The sequence below is a fragment of the Podarcis tiliguerta genome (assembly GCF_965153285.1).
Source record: "Podarcis tiliguerta genome assembly, chromosome: 2".
NCBI classification, from domain to species: domain Eukaryota; kingdom Metazoa; phylum Chordata; class Lepidosauria; order Squamata; family Lacertidae; genus Podarcis; species Podarcis tiliguerta.
This window is the reverse complement of record NC_139535.1, coordinates 63,642,574-63,658,465: the sequence shown is the minus strand read 5'-3', so window position 1 is coordinate 63,658,465 and position 15,892 is coordinate 63,642,574. Positions and strand designations below refer to the sequence as shown.

At 39.6% G+C, this 15,892-nt stretch overlaps 1 protein-coding gene across 50 annotated transcripts in view; it reads right to left on the bottom strand.

The window, feature by feature from the left end:
• Window positions 1–355: 355 nt before the first annotated feature.
• Window positions 356–15,892, bottom strand: part of COL23A1 (collagen type XXIII alpha 1 chain) — a 293,547-nt gene continuing 278,010 nt past the window's right edge. For 46 of the 50 annotated variants that reach the window (XM_083428676.1, XM_083428631.1, XM_083428642.1 and 43 more), the window contains 9 exons: window positions 14,994–15,020; window positions 13,850–13,921; window positions 13,691–13,744; window positions 12,690–12,716; window positions 11,848–11,901; window positions 11,037–11,123; window positions 10,052–10,114; window positions 8,887–8,925; window positions 356–6,850 (listed from right to left, as the gene is read on the bottom strand). In XM_083428676.1, coding sequence (XP_083284802.1) covers window positions 6,797–6,850; window positions 8,887–8,925; window positions 10,052–10,114; window positions 11,037–11,123; window positions 11,848–11,901; window positions 12,690–12,716; window positions 13,691–13,744; window positions 13,850–13,921; window positions 14,994–15,020 — 477 coding nt within the window. In that variant the 3' untranslated portion in view covers window positions 356–6,796. Of the gene's footprint in view, window positions 7,239–8,886; window positions 8,926–10,051; window positions 10,115–11,036; window positions 11,124–11,847; window positions 11,902–12,689; window positions 12,717–13,690; window positions 13,745–13,849; window positions 13,922–14,993; window positions 15,021–15,892 lie in introns of all 50 variants that reach the window. The other 4 variants (XM_083428638.1, XM_083428651.1, XM_083428664.1 and 1 more) reach the window with 3 other exon arrangements.

Here is a 15,892-nt window from a genome sequence, read left to right as displayed (position 1 = left end):
TTCATTCATATATATATATATGTGTGAGTGTGTGAGTGTGTGTGTGTATTCTTTATACAATCCAATGTAAATCTGTTTTGGATTCTGACAGTGGGCATTCCAAACATGTATTTGAAAGTAAGAGTAAGGTGAGACTATTAGTAAGAAAATGAATTGGAATAATTCCAGTTTGTTTTTGTTTTTGTAATGGGACTATTTTTAAGTAACTGTTTTTAAAACTATTGGTCTGATTAATGGAACAACTTACTTTAATTTCAAAAAATAATGAAGCTAATTTGAATTCAAATGCTTTTGATTGTTTTATAGCTCTGGTTAGGAATGTTGCAGGTATATAATTCACAACATAGTAAAGACAATCTGTACAAGAAGCAGTTTATTCTAAAATGGTTCAAATATCAAGTCTTACTACAAATCAAAGCACAAAACAATGGGAACACTGCCAAACTGTGCAGTGCCTGTTGTAAAATTTACAAAACAGATCAGTACAAGTCTATATTTTTATTCAATAATTCATAATACTGTATTAATGCCTTCATTTTAAAAATAGTTGTTCCCCCATAGTACAACTAAATATAGCAGTTGTTCTGGCTTGTACGTGTTAGAAATTTTACATAAAGTTGTAATCAATGACAACTAAACATGTCGCATAAATATTCCCTTCCAACTTTAAGCTATACCGTACATTTTATTGAAGCTCAGAAGAGTTTTTCATTATAAAGCATGTAAAATACATTCCACAAAATTCTTCATGAAAGAGGCATAATTCTCAAAGCCCTTTTACTTCTTAGTTACTGAATGAGATTACTTGCATGAAAAGGAGACTTCTATGTGCAGTTTGTAATACCGGACACTACCTTGGTAATTATGAGTCTGTCAACCCCTTCATTCGCACATTCATACAGCTTCTAGATATACTTCCTGAATAAGAGTTTTACTGAATATAAAACACAAGTTGTATTATGTTGATCTTTGCTTAGAATCTCACTTAAAAAGTAGAAGATACGCAGTCCAACTGCTTTTTTGGGGGGATTGTCCTGTGCTCTCACTTGAAGTCAAGGGCACTTGATTTACTAGGACTCATTCTGATACAGAGTTACTGTAGGTGCTCAGCACACTGTAAAACGGGGCAGCAAGTGGAGGCACATGGGCCAAATCCAGGCCCCTGACAGATATTGCAGTTGTCAATGTAGAGGTGAAAGGGGTATGCAGAAAGTGGCATCTGTGACAACAAAACTTGATAGCCGTTGCTTCCTTCCCCACTCTTAAGTGGCCTGTAGGGAAACTGCTGACCGGGGCTGTAGAAGCATGCTCTAGTTTTTGCAAGGCATACAAGCAAGTTAGCAAAATCTTACTGTATATTGAGCAGGGAATTACATTGTTCACTGTAGTTCAGCTTCTGCCTGTGCAATGGGTAGCAGTAATTTGTCTTAAAACTTGAGCAACTTGGGCATCAGTGGGTTTAAACTACTATTACTGCACTTTTTTTTTTACAGCAAAACATTGAAATAAACAAGAGGCAGAGCCAAACTATATTTATAGTTGCAGAAATATATATTCAAAATGCCAATTTAGAAGTAGGCTGGAAACGTTGACAGTGTTGTTTTTCAGTTCTGTGGCACAACATTCTATTGAGATAAACACAGCATGATATAGCAGATGTGAAATACTTTCAAGTTCCATCTCTTTAAGTGGAAGAGATTTAAGCCTGTCCATTCTGCTTAACTCTACCATTTAATTTTGATTAGATTCTGCCTACTGATTACACTGATTTCAATTATAATTTCAACTTGGCAGAAATGTGCACTTCACACCCCACCTAAAATGTAACAATAAAATCAAGGTCAACTTCTGACTCTTAGGAATGCTTTCCAATTCAACTGTCTGCTTTGCCAAATGAACACTATATGTGAATGCAGTTTATTCAGCATGCAAAAACACATTGCTTAGGAGGCAATAGTGAATAAATGTTCAATTATTGTATCCTGATACTGATCAATCACTTTGCTGGATATATCTTTGGAAATCAAACCCACCTAGAAAATGAAAACTAGCCGTTTGAAATCAAATTATGGAAGGGTTTTAGTACCATATAGTGCAAACCTTCACTTTTTAAAGGTATCAAATTGAAAAATTAGAAAATTATCAAAAACTGAAAACATGTAGTTAAAATATTGAATGGTGGCTATTCTTTATATTTCCATTCAAAATAAGAGCAATTTAAAGCGTAAAACAAAATTGTCTTTATTTCACATACTACACAGATTGGTGCTTTTGAAAGCATATCAATGTCCTCTTATATAAAGAAGCCATGTTGATAATCTTCAATTTTTAAAAATACTGTGCTGATTAAAAAACCCAAATCACTACTATTCTGATTGCTAGTAGTGATTTGGTGATTTTAATTGGTACTTAGGCACTGTAAATAGAGCATTTCTATTAAAAAGGAATTACCGAATTCCTTTCAGGGCTTTAAAGCTGTTATTTCCCACAATTCCCAATGCTACAAAAGGTGATGCCGATAAGCATTTTAAATGAGTATCTAAAGCAGGAGTTACAGGATCTTTGGCTTTTCAGATGTAGAACTACAACTCCCATCAGCCCTAGTAAGCACTGCCAATGGCTAGGGATGGTGGGAGCTGTAGTTCAGGAACATCTGGAGAGCCAAAGGCTCCCCACTCCTGATCTGAAGTATGTCTTTAACTGAACAGAAATGGATCAAATTACTGTATCTTGGTGCTGGTGTGTAGAAATTTAATGCAGAAGCAAAGCTTCTGATTCTTCCTTGCAGCTGTGCTGGAGGACAAAGGGAAGAGAGGGAGGGGAATAGCATGACTTTTGAACCAGGCCAGTACCTGCTGCCACCACCAAAATAAATGATATGTAGACAAAATATGCAGTTCTGAAGCATCCTATACAGGAGTCCCATTGCTAATATATTCAGTGAATTCACTCTGACATGCATTCCATGTGGTATAGACTTAGGTTTGAACTATGAAGCTTAGGAGCAGGTCTTGGGCAACTCACAATCCTTTAACTTACCTCATAACAGGAGTGCCAACTTAGCCCCTTGACCATGGGTGCCATGCAATGTGCATGTGGCCCTGGCACCAAAATTTGTGGGTTCCCTGCCCCTTTATGGGGAATTTTGTGGGTGCTCAGGCACCCAAGGCCCCGGGGAGTTGGCACCTATGCCTCATAAAGTTGTTATGTGGACTGAATGAGATAATGCTATGTGTTCTTTTAAATTACTTATTATAGATATTTCCAAATCACTTAGACCTTCTTGGAGGAAGGGAAAGAAAAATATGCAGTTGCTAACAATAGATGATGCGGAGTCCCATTTTATAAAGAGTCTCACTTTGGTGCTGTCTGCAACTGAAGAAATAACTGTTGCTGAAGGTTGCTCTTTCTTTACAAATATGTTATCACGGAACAGTTTGCCAAGGACTCACAAACAAAAATGGGTTTAATGTGCTAACGAACAATGTATCTGTCTCCACTTGTGTGTGCCCACTTCTTGCATAAATATATTTTATTGTGGCACTAATGAGTTGTTTTTTTAAAGAGAGTTCAGAAATGAAAAGTACTTTTAAATATTTCTTCTGGATTTTGTTTTTCCAGTGCTGCCACTGACAGCTGTTAATAAGAGAGAATGATGAAGAAGTAATTTGTCTATTTTCTCAAAAAAGAAAAGAATAGTATAGCCAGTATTAAATTTCATAAGCAGTTATCCAGAAGGGCATGGATGAATGTGGCCTTTTTTTGAGTGTTCACTCACAGAAACTTTTCCCTCCCTGCCAAAGCCAGTAAATTACTAACTGAACTTCCAAAATTGAAAACTGAGGGGATTTGGCACAAAAATGGGAGTTGGGGGGGGGGAGAGGATTTAAAGCAGCCGGTCCACCTGCATCTGTCTTGATTGGGGCTATAATTGTGCATTATTACTATTGTCACACTACGACATACATGCTCCAACCTTTTTCTTCCTTTCCTTTTACTAAGGATGACATTAACAGAATGGCAGTTAGATAGATGTACAGTGTACTCAGCAAACACTACAGATTGCAGGGAAATATTTTGCCAGGAGATAAGATTTGGAGGAAATGATATGCTGTAGACTAGGAAGAAGAGAGTTGATTTTGCTGCCCATGGACTTGCCACTGGTTTTTGCCACCTGTAAAAGAGTATTACATGCAGAAAACGAAGCTATGCACACAGCTGTTTGACTTTCAAGGAAGCCTTGAAAGCTAGTCTTTTGTATGGAAGGTTACAGCATTTTAATTGACAATTTAAAGTATCTAATTTCTTTCTTAAGTCAGTGTAGTTTATCTTCATTTACACAACAGTCTAATATCATTACCGAGCAAAATGCCATATGGACATCAGAAATCATACAATAAAGCTATCTTATATGTAACCCAAGTAGTTAACAAGTGAAGCAATGTTAACTTTATAGTCTATTTTTGTGTGTATAGTATGCATCTTCTACCATGTGAAGAATTGTACACTGTTTAAAGCATTAACTGCAGTTTTTCTAGAAGACTTTACAAGTAGTAATAATAGAAATAATATACATTATTGCTAAAGATTCAGAGGATAGCATCCAGAACCCCTCTTCTACCTTACGCTAACGGAAAGCACCATGCCATCCTTACACACGTGAATTCTGATCAGTAACGCGAACCAGCACTTTGGAATAGAATTACACCCCATCTCTGGGAATGAGGGCTTAAACTCTGAATTAGGATGAAGCCAATTAGCACCAAAATAAAACGGGAGAGGGAAATGCAGGCTTCCTAGGTTTTGTTCAAACCACGAAGTATTATGTCCCTTGGTTCCTATAAACATGAGCTTTCATCATAGTTTTGTGCCTAGTTGATCACTGTCACTGCTTGCTGGTGTTCAAACAAACATGACGCTGAGGAAACTGTCATATTAGGCATTAGCTAAATGTTCAGAGGCGAAAGGGTTCTAATGCTTCCATGAAGCTGTAACCTCTTTCCACGGGCCGACATTGCTCAGTCAGTTCTGCAGCTGCTCCCAACTATGCTTGCCAACTCACAGAGAACTGCTGTGCTTTTAACAGCTGTGAGGCGGAGAGAGGACCAAGGCAAACAGCTTCTGCTATCACAGTGGTCAGACCAGCAGGACCAGATGAACTTTTTCTTGCCCCATGGAAGACACTGGTGCTCTTCAGAGTCAGGAGCCATTAACTCCACTTCTGCTGCTCTCCCTATTTACCTCAGTACCTTCCAAGCAATATACTTCTACCTAACATGTTTTGTAGCCCTTACTTCTTAGGTAGCATGCCCCCTGGATGCTCCTGGATCTACCCAGCATCAAAACATCATTGCCATAACCTTTCTATACTCATTGTATGCTTGTGAAAACATTTTAGTTAACATGGCCTTTTAAATAAAAGATTCGAAACGTGGAGCGTGAAGAGTTTCTCCAGTGTGGTGTTTGGCCGAGGAAGCAAACCGGTGGAAGCTAACCTGTATCCTTCCAGATGCTGTTGGACTCCAGCCCCCATCAGCCCTAACCTGAGATGACTTGGTTGCAGTCCAGCAACATCTGAATGGCTCCCCATCCCTGTGGGGATGTAAACAAACTGTGTGTATGTGATCCCATTGGCAGTACAACAACAAGGGGAGGGGTATAGAACATTATATAGTTGCATAAATGGGTGAACAGCTTTGGCTGTGCTGCTTGAAATGAAATTGCTTATTGCTACAAATAGAGGTTCAAGGTAGGCTATGTGTGGACATGCTTAGGTTCTTGAAATTAGTAAGCTATTGTTCAATATACCAATGGTAAATATGCAGGATCCTCCACCAGCAGTATTTTCTCCTCTTATTTGTGCTCATACCCACAATCCACTGGGACTAGCTGCTTTCCAATCAACTGCTAGAGTTCCATGCTTTTTGTAGCCATTGTGTTTGGATTTGGCCAGAAGTTCTCAGGCACACTAAAGAAATGTCCCTGTTCTCACTTTATGCTTTGCTGTAAGGGGTCACTGATGTAACACTGGTACACCTTTGTTTGCTGCATAAAATATGGAGATTCTCCTAGACACCTTTACTTTGAAGAACTGAAACTGAAAGAGTTGTTTCCATGACCAAGTGACCAAACAACCACTGATGCTATTATTGAACTCCTGTGCTTCTGACCATAGGTAGTTTTATTTGGGAGGTGCTTACACACCAATGAAGATACTCCTCCTTGAGTTATGTACTTGGTTCTGCATATGGGAGTGGGAGAGCAAAGTACAAAAACAGAGCTCCAGTTTATCAGTACTGATATGGCAAGCCCTGCCAATTCAGGGAAGCAAGCACTGGACTTCATACAGGAATCCCTTCCCAGTTTGCAAACATGAGCTGGCACTCATGGACTGTGGCTGTGGAAGAGGTTTTAATCAGCACTGGTGTTATGCTGCAAATCTGTAAAACTGAGATGAATATTGTACTGTTTCCTCTGTGTGTTTGTGTGTGATCTGTATGATATGTGAGGCACTACAAGTTTTTCCAATTCCGCAGTAATTACAAAAGTTCCCGAAGAGAATCAACCCGCTTTAAGTCACAGATTGTAGAATGATAAGCAGAGGTTCTCCCGGCGACAAAGTTTTCTACATGTGGAAAAAGCTGCCACAGGTGACAGAGGTGATCATAACGACCAAGAACGTAACTGTTTTCTTCAAGGTGGAGGTATGTAGCAGCATGTGTGGTTACGTTTGTGTTGTATTTCCGGGTTGGAGGTTCCTCCTACATTCATCCGCAAGCCACCGTTTGTCTCATTTCTAAGGCTGCAACTTCTTTTTCTTTTTCATTTTCTCCTCCATTTCTATCTGCGGCTATGTGCAACAGAATTGCAGAGTTGAAAGCCATTGGTTGAGAAGAGGGGAAGTTCCTTCTCCCATGCAATAAGGCACACAAGGCACAGTTTCTCAGTGCTGTTATTCCACACGGTAGCGTTAGCAGCAAGTAACAATCATTCCCAATTATTTCAGAGTGTCCAGTTCTAAAATAGTTATTGGTTATGTACGCTTGTCCTATGGGCCTTGGAAACGTTTATATCTTTTAAAATCCATACATGAAAGCATCCAGTATAAAAAGATCAATATATTACTGTTGAAGAGTTATTGTTTTTTTGTGACTTCCCCCCTCTTTTTTGTATAAAAATTAGAAAAAAGATCAAAATATATCACACTATTATTTACACAGTCCATGCTTGGAGGATCACTGTAAAAGAACACAAACATGTTTAAAAAAACACACACACGGGCATAGCATGCATCTCACTCTCATCTACTGCAAGACAACTATTTGGTGACATTGCTGACTTCAATCTATTATTATTATCATATATTGCATGGTTTAAACTCACTAAGCGCAATCTTAAATGAGGATGTGGAGGGAGTAAAGTAGACGACTATCTACTTTTTCCAAAGCTGTACCAGTGTGTATCATCCAAGGTGGAAGGTAGGCAATGTAATTATTCCATCTAGCAGTGCTGATTCTTTTTCTTTAATTATCGCCATTTTCTTTAATTCTCGCTATTTGGAAAATTTTTGGAGGAGCTGGAGAGTGGGGAGATTAATGGGCCCAATCCCAGGGCCTCTTGAGGGAGTGTATGGGCTTTGGATTCAGCCGACTGAAGGCCACCTCTGCCTTGCCTCTGCTGAGTCCATTCTGTCCCTAAAATGCTCCATTTGGGGGCCTAACACTAGCTACTGCTGGTAGAAATACCACTTGCAATAGGCCTATGGAAATCTGTGCCTGCAATAGATCTATGTCCACATGCTTTCCTTGCTGGTAGAAAGACAGCTCCATCCTATCCTGATCTTTTCCAGTCAGTAGATCTGAGGGATTGCTCTGCCCTTGCTTAATAATGCCTGACATGTGTAAAAATCTCTAGGTTGCTTGTGCAATCCTCCTGTTGGTTGGGACGGCTTTCCTCTCCACCATAGCTTGAAACAGAAGCACCACCCAGTCATTTGCTGCCCTTCTTTGTATATATAGCCCTGAAAACAAAACACTACAGGGGAAAGCTGCACAGAGACTCTCAGAAAAGGTTGGTTGGACATAGGAAGAGTTACGATAATAAAGGGGGGAAAAAGGCACTAGGTTGTTTTGTTTTTGCCTCTCACGGGAACTGACTTTTGTACATGGCTTTATGCCCATTGAAAAGTGTCATATAGGTGTGGGGGAGCATGAAGTATTTGCAGAAAGAGTCTCAGCAGCCATGGCAGCAGAGCCATTTCCCCCTGTATGGAAATCCAAAATTGATGCAGCTCTAGTATTAAAACCTGACTCAGAAAAATAACTTAAGAAGAGGGTTATGGTGAGGGCCCACTTTCACCTTCTGCTTCTCATAGAAATTGCTGCCTGCCAGCACAATTTTACTGCTGTGGATTGTGGCCTGCATTCAAGGACACTGGTTTGCCACCATCATGGGCAGCTCTGCCCTAAATTTGCACTAATCTAAATGTTTTTTTAAAAAATATATAGCATAATGCAGACATGAAAGCAAGATGCAAAGTCAGCATTAAAATGGAAATAAAACCAGATTTATTTGCCAGGCATAGAATCAAAAAGATAGAATCAAGCAGGAATAAGTTGGCATATTTCCTGACCAATTAATTTTAGTCATAATTTCATAAGCAAAATGCTGAGTTTCTTGTCTCTTTGGTCTAATCCCTCTATGATGGCTATATTAATATCGGGTATTTAGCAAAGATATCTACATTTGCCTCAGTTCATTTTCTCCTCCTTTCCCCCCTTTTCCTTTACAAAATAGCTCTATTATGTATTAGTTCCATGCTATTACTCTTGCTAAGCAACTATCTTAATTCAAGCCGAAGAGAAAATCTAAGGTAGGGTACGATACCTTGTGCCAACATCCTGGTACTGGTAATCCATCTGGTCCCTGCAAAAAGTAAGTAACAATTTTGTATTCTTGGAAAGCACTAAGTGTATCATAACAGCAACACACACACACACACACCCATATATGATGGATCTGCAAGACCTACCATTACCATAAACGTATTGGAAATATCCATACAAAAACCATGTGCTGTGTTTGAAAAGTAGGTATGTAGGAACAAATCACATTCCATGTATTTCACAAATAAAACAAATTCATAAACAATTGCTTAAAAAATTCATCAGCTCTCCGTATTAAAGCAAATTTTGTTTTTTTATTTTAATATGTTTTGTTTCATGCTGTAATATGAGTTTGATGAAGGGAGGAAAGAGCTATACAAGGATAAACTCAATACCAATATAAGTAAAATTATTTCAGGCAACTCTCAGACAGTATCTCTTAGCTCAACTTTGTGACATGGGAGACTGACTGGTGAATGGCTGTCTTTCAAAATGGGAAGTATAATGCCAATGGACAAGCAGAGGCATGAACATCTTCCCTACCTATCTTAGGTAAAGCATTCTTTGCATATTATCCATACTGTTTCCAGGTTTAGTTTCTGGCTATCAATTGTAAAATACTTTCCTTGCTCGCAAACCATTTTCTTTCTTGCAAATCAGCTACACAGGTCAATTTATAATGCTAAAAATGCATTATAAAAATGTGACACTAGATGGTGCTATAGAGCAAAATCTAAAGTCAATGGCAGATACCTTGGGAGCGTCGTCGTTCCCCCCCCCAACAGCATTTTAATGGCATTTTTTATATCTCTATAGATCCAGCAATGCTCTTGGGGGGGTGTGTGTGTGTGACAGACCTTTGGCTACAAAGCAAGACTCTAGAATTAAAAATATATAAGCATTTAGTTTCACAACGCGGCATGAATCTGGGTGGAACGAACTGGAGCATGCCCCGGCTTGTGAAATGTCAGTTCTTCCATATGTCTGTACAACGTTTGGTCTTTCACAAGTCATACAGACACCTGACAAATTCTGGCCACATTTTCCTATAAAAGAATGGAGGGAAAGGAAGGGAGAAAGCGGAAAAAGACTATGTTATGCAAGAAAAGGGCTAAGTTATGCAGAAAAAGTCATGCAAAAGAAGAAAGAAAGGGGGGATACTATACCAAAGGGCAGAGCATCTCCACACCATCCAGTTCAGGTAAACCTGGCTCCCCTTTAAAAATGAACTGTTAATTGAAAATGGAGAAATACACAGAAAAGTTTATAAGAAAGCAAAAGGAAAGAAGGAACAGAAAAAAGTGAAGAAATAATTCAGAAGCTTACAGAAATGTTAAGCATGGGGGATCTCTGACCTGGAGGGCAAATGTGGTCCTCCAGGCCTCCCTTATCCGGCCCTTTGTACTCTCCCCAGGCCACACCCCTCACTGGCCCTGTCCCCACACCCTCTGGGGCTGCTTTCCTTGTGTCCTTCAACGGCAAGGATGCCTCTTGCTTGCCTGGAGGTAGGGTAGACAGGTGTGTGTAGAACGTCTGACTTTTGCATGGCCAAAATGCAGCCTAATGTAAGAGTCACATCCATCGCTCCAATGATTTTCGTCTGTGGGCACACCCACCGGTATGTGACTCCCACATGCCTGTCCATGATATTCAAGATATTTAAGGCTGCCCCGTCCCTTTTTGTGGTGTTTTTTTGTCACTTCTGGGTTTGGCACATTGTACGCAGTTGCGCACATATCAGACATGCCAAAAATGGTCACTGCCTGTATACAGGACTGAAATAAATCAAAACTGGCTTGAAGAACGAACCATCTGTTTGTGCCTATTGTGTGCTTGGTTTCTGTTCTGTCCTCCTACTGTTAAGCTCAGTGAGCAGTTACATTGTTTTTTTCATGGGTTCCTTTCTTTGATTGCTGATTTGCATATGAGGTGCCTTTCCCATTTTGTGTCTACCCTAAAACATGTACATCAAGAAAGTGACATTCCAGCATCATGATAAAAAGAAAGGCCAGTGAGATGGAACTATTGGCCTTCTGCCATTATCCAAATTCAAAGGAGTCTGCCTCCAGAAACCTTTTTGTGCTTCAGATGTCAAAAAGCAACGAAGATAATTTAAAGCAAACATATATTCCCAGCAATATCAAACCATACCACTGGACAAGGCTGATCCAATCCAGGCGGCCCTGGCTCTCCCTTTTGCCCTTTTGCTCCTTTTCTACCTGGAAGTCCTCTTTCTCCCTGTGACACAACAGAAAAATCAAAGCTCTTTTATAATCTGAAAGACTGGAGTGAGAGAAATACCACTTATTAAGTCATGAATTTAGCGTCCACCTGTTTGCATTGTGTTATAGACTTATATAAGTGGCTTATATATCATGTGAAAGCTCAAATATAATATAGAAATTAACAGAGAAGTACCGGAAAGAAAGAATAACCTGCTGTGTGAATGCAGTCCATGAGTGGTCACTTAAGAACAAACCTTGGTTAGCACTCATGGTTCATTTGGTGAGCAGCAACCTACTAAGCTGCCTGGGTTTGGATGTAGTGCTTAGCCAGACTATGGTTTTGCTCTTGGCAGCATGGCAGCGGAATCAGGGGTAGGAGAGAAGCAAAGTGGGACATCAAGAACAAACCTGGTTACTGCTCATAATGCTTTATACTTTTGCCTTGCATATGCATTCACCTACAAAATCTGGCATATGACCACATAATATTTCTGCAAATTTGAACTACCTTCAATTGAACAAGATATAGTTGGGCTCCCCTGTCCTCAAAGATTAAAGGTGAAATATATGGCCCTGTTCAGATATGCAGTAAATAGATCTCCAGTATTAAAAGACTCTATAATGACAAATCATCTAGTACCATTTATGTAGATGAGGGTCAACATTTATTTTAGGGGATGTTGTCAGTGAGTATGGACTTTTTGTGTGTGAACAGATGAATTAGAAGCAATACAGACCTTTTCTCCTCTCTCACTTTTTTCTCCTTTTTCTCCTCTTAGGCCTGGGAAACCCTATAAGAGCAACATGGGGAAAAAAGTATGTGTTTAGTGCCAAATAGTTCTGGTAATGAGGAAAAGGAAAAACAAGGTTGTTGTTTTTTAAAAGCAACCACTATGAATTGAGACAACGAAACATTTTCAGAAAAAAAGTATGTGCATGTTTTGTACTAGAACTGTTTGTTTATTTCTTGCACCCTACTCTTCCTCATACAAAGCCCAGAACTGCTTAACACCATTTATAAAGTTCAGCATTAAAAACAAAGCTAGGCTGTGATTCACTACAAAGTGCAAAAAAAATCACTTGGGATATTGCTATTAAAGCATTTATCCTGATGAAGCACAAGGATGTTGCAGATCTTATACTTATACTCATATGTGGCCCAGGGACACCTCTTTCACCTTGGTATAAACCAAGGCTGCATCTACATTGACCTAAACGTTATTGAACTGAACATTCTCTAAGGTTCAGTGGCAGTTTCCCTTTATCAGTGGTTCATTGCTCTGCAGCGAGACAAGTGTAGATCCACCCCAAATCAGGCAACAGGTCCACCTCAGCAGTATTAGCATCTGTTATGATTGCAAAGGACTCTTTAGGATTGGTGGTGGAAGTTGCTTCTGACAATGCAACCAGAGACCCTTGGCCAGAAAAGGCTTAACCTGAGATGAAAGCATTTTTCCTGCTACACAGTCATGACCCCTCCCTCTACTAATCATTTATAACGCATGAAAAATTCTGTTTAATTGCTTCCTGCATTGTTTGCTGACATGCTGATAGTATAGATAGTATACTCATTACTTACATCTAATCCTGGTTCCCCTGGCTTTCCCTAGGGTTAAGAGAAAGAAATGGAGACAGTTAACTGGTGAGAGTGGGAAACCACAGGATTCAACTAATGGGTCCCGTCAGAGGAAGTCCTGCGCAAGGACTTATGCTTGTGAAATGGGGCTTCTCCCCTCCTTACCCTGTACAAACAATTTCAGTGCTGCCCTGAATTGGCTTGGGGGTGGGGGTGGTTGGGATAACGTCCACAACAGCACACAGAAGGAGGATATCATTCTGTCTGTTAAGCCAAAATGCTTCCCCTGATGGAACAACTGCCTTAGTGTGATGTTGAATTTTCCCCCATGTTAAGCGGGTTACATTTATGTTAAGCAGATACCTAGCTCCCTCCCATTGAAATCCATATAAAAAGTGCTTTGCTGACTGGATTCTGGCCCCTGTGTACAGCATCTGGACAATACACACATTTTTGTTTTAACAGAACTTCTGTAATTTTAGTAACACAAAGCAACCAAAGAGGAAATACTATCATTGTGTTGTTGTTTTTCCATTTCCCACTTTTTCCATTTCCACAGACGAATCGTTTAAAAAACAAAACAGAAAACTGCAGAATTTTACCACTGACTCAGATATGATGTCTATAGTTTGGACAAGCTAATCACATGCACTTTTACTGTAAGCAGACAATCAGAATTATCACTGCTGCAACACTGATGGAAAGGGTCTGAGAAAAAGACCACATGAGGTTTCAAAAAGGTTTCTGAAATCTGTTTTAAATTTCCATGTAGGGCTCAATAACTATTCTTATCAAATTCTCTACCATTACAATAATACTTAGAAAACAATTTAAGTTTGCCTGTAAGGAACTTTTATGTAACACAGAAGCTTTCTACTTCATTAAAATTTAGTAGTTTCAAATAAAAAATAATACAGTTATGAGTCATTTCGTATCCCTTTGGAGGACTGTGGTGGATGAACGCGTTAACCCATTTCCTATAACAAATCCATATGCGTTCTTACCTTCTCCCCTTTGGTGCCTGGTAAACCGATAAGCCCAGGAGTACCAGCAGGACCCTAGAGAGAAAAGAAAACTACTAGAAAAAGGCTTGGAATATTGCTTTCTGCTTTCTGCTTTCTGATGAAGCACAAGGAAGTTGCAGATTTTATACTACTACTCACATGTGGCCCAGGGACACCTTTTTCACCTTTATGACCACTTTCACCTTTTGCACCCTTTGCACCATCTGAGCCCTGCATAAAAACAAATACATTTATTAGGGTTTCAACTAGCTGGTCTTAAAAAAAAATCACTTGCTTTATGCCCAATTCATTTTTTTCAATTAAGTTAAAATGAAGTTTCATGTTATCAAAATTTCACTCAAGGCATCTTTTAAAAATACTAAAGGAAATGCAAGTCAACATACAAATAAAAGCTCTATTATAATAATGCACCAGACCAAGAGTGCACATTACCAGCCTTGGCACCTGTTTACAGAGGAACAAGAGATTGCAGGGTGGGGAGAGATAGTAGAACAATGAAACACTGATCTTGGTGACAGCAGCAGCAGCAGCGGATTTTGTGGGAAAGGGCAAGTGCAAACATACCCTTTATTTGCTTATATAAAGTTATACAAGCATTTTTTAAAAAATAGATTGCATAAGAAAATTTCAAACCAAAGCTATGAGTTATGAACAGTATAATTCCATTCCTGAATTCTTGCTTAGTTTCTGAAACTCACATGGTCTGAATCAGAAAGGAATTTGACTGGTGGTAGATTGGGAAGTGACTGAAAGATCTCAACCTGGGTTCTTATGAAGAAGAAGAAGAAGAGTTTGGATTTGATATCCCGCCTTTCACTCCCTTTAAGGAGTCTCAAAGCGGCTAACATTCTTCTTTCCCTTCCTCCCCCACAACAAACACTCTGTGAGGTGAGTGGGGCTGAGAGACTTCAGAGAAGTGTGACTGGCCCAAGGTCACCCAGCAGCTGCATGTGGAGGAGCGGAGACACGAACCCGGTTCCCCAGATTATGAGACTACCGCTCTTAACCACTACACCACACTGGCTCTCGATTAGGCCAAATGAGACAGCCAGCTCTGTCAGCAGATGCTGGAAGGCAGCAGGGTCAGCCTCCCATGTTATTTTCACCCAAGGCCCCTGGCCTTACCCTTCTGTGGGAAGACAGAGGTGGGTGGGTGTGCCTAATTGTAGGGCAGGGTCTGCTCTAGGATAAGCTTAGTTAGTCTTCAGTGGTCAAAGTGGTTTGTCCTTGTGCTCAGTTCCAGTTCAATTCATAAATGGTGTGCACAATTTTAGTCACCCACCTTGTGTCCTTGAATTCCTTGGGGACCCTGCAAGATATCAATGATGCATATGAGAAAAGAAAATACAAGGGAGGTTGGGGGGAAAGTTGATCTGTAATTCAAGCCTTATCCTCAAATCCTCAATGCCTGTGCCATAATATTTATCTTTCAGACATTTTATTTAGATGTAGAGAGAAACAGAAGCCACTCATGCAAATATGCCTGCATAATTCAGATGATGTGGCTACAGTAGACAGGCCTAACTGTTTTTCTTTTTCTTTTTTAGAATGCTGTCATCTTAGTATGTTACTGGCCAACCTATAGCCTGAAAAGAATAAGGCACAAAGCTAGAACTTTAAATGCAGTTGTTCTACACCAGGTTTTGGTGAATGGTGAACGTCTTAAAGTTAACATTCTAAAAGTATTCTTTAAGATGAAACCATATATAACCCATTGCATTTTTCTTTAGAAATCTACATTATATTTCAGTGTGGAAGGAAGCTGTGAGCATGGAAATTTTCCTTTCAGACAGAAATATCAACTCCTAAAGCCAAGTGAGAAAAACCAGGGGGCAGCCATGTTTGTTCATCTCTAAAGTGAGGCTGTGTGTTTAATTTTTATAGATTGGTTGGTAAAGGTAGCTCAATCCTGGCCCTGCCATACCCCACTGCTCTGGGGAAAATGGGGATGAGAGGCAAAGTGGTCCATTCAGTTCATCTTTTCTGAATCTTGTCATAAAAAATTACATCCTACCACTTCCCTTTCTTTAAATATGAACAGGGAAAACAGATGAAGAGCAAAACTGGTAGCTTATGTCATGTCCCATTTGTCTTATAAAATTTAACAGTAAATGTATTAAAAATAGTGTCAATAAATGGTAACTCTAAAGGGAGTTTGAACAGCCAGAAGGTGACTGACAT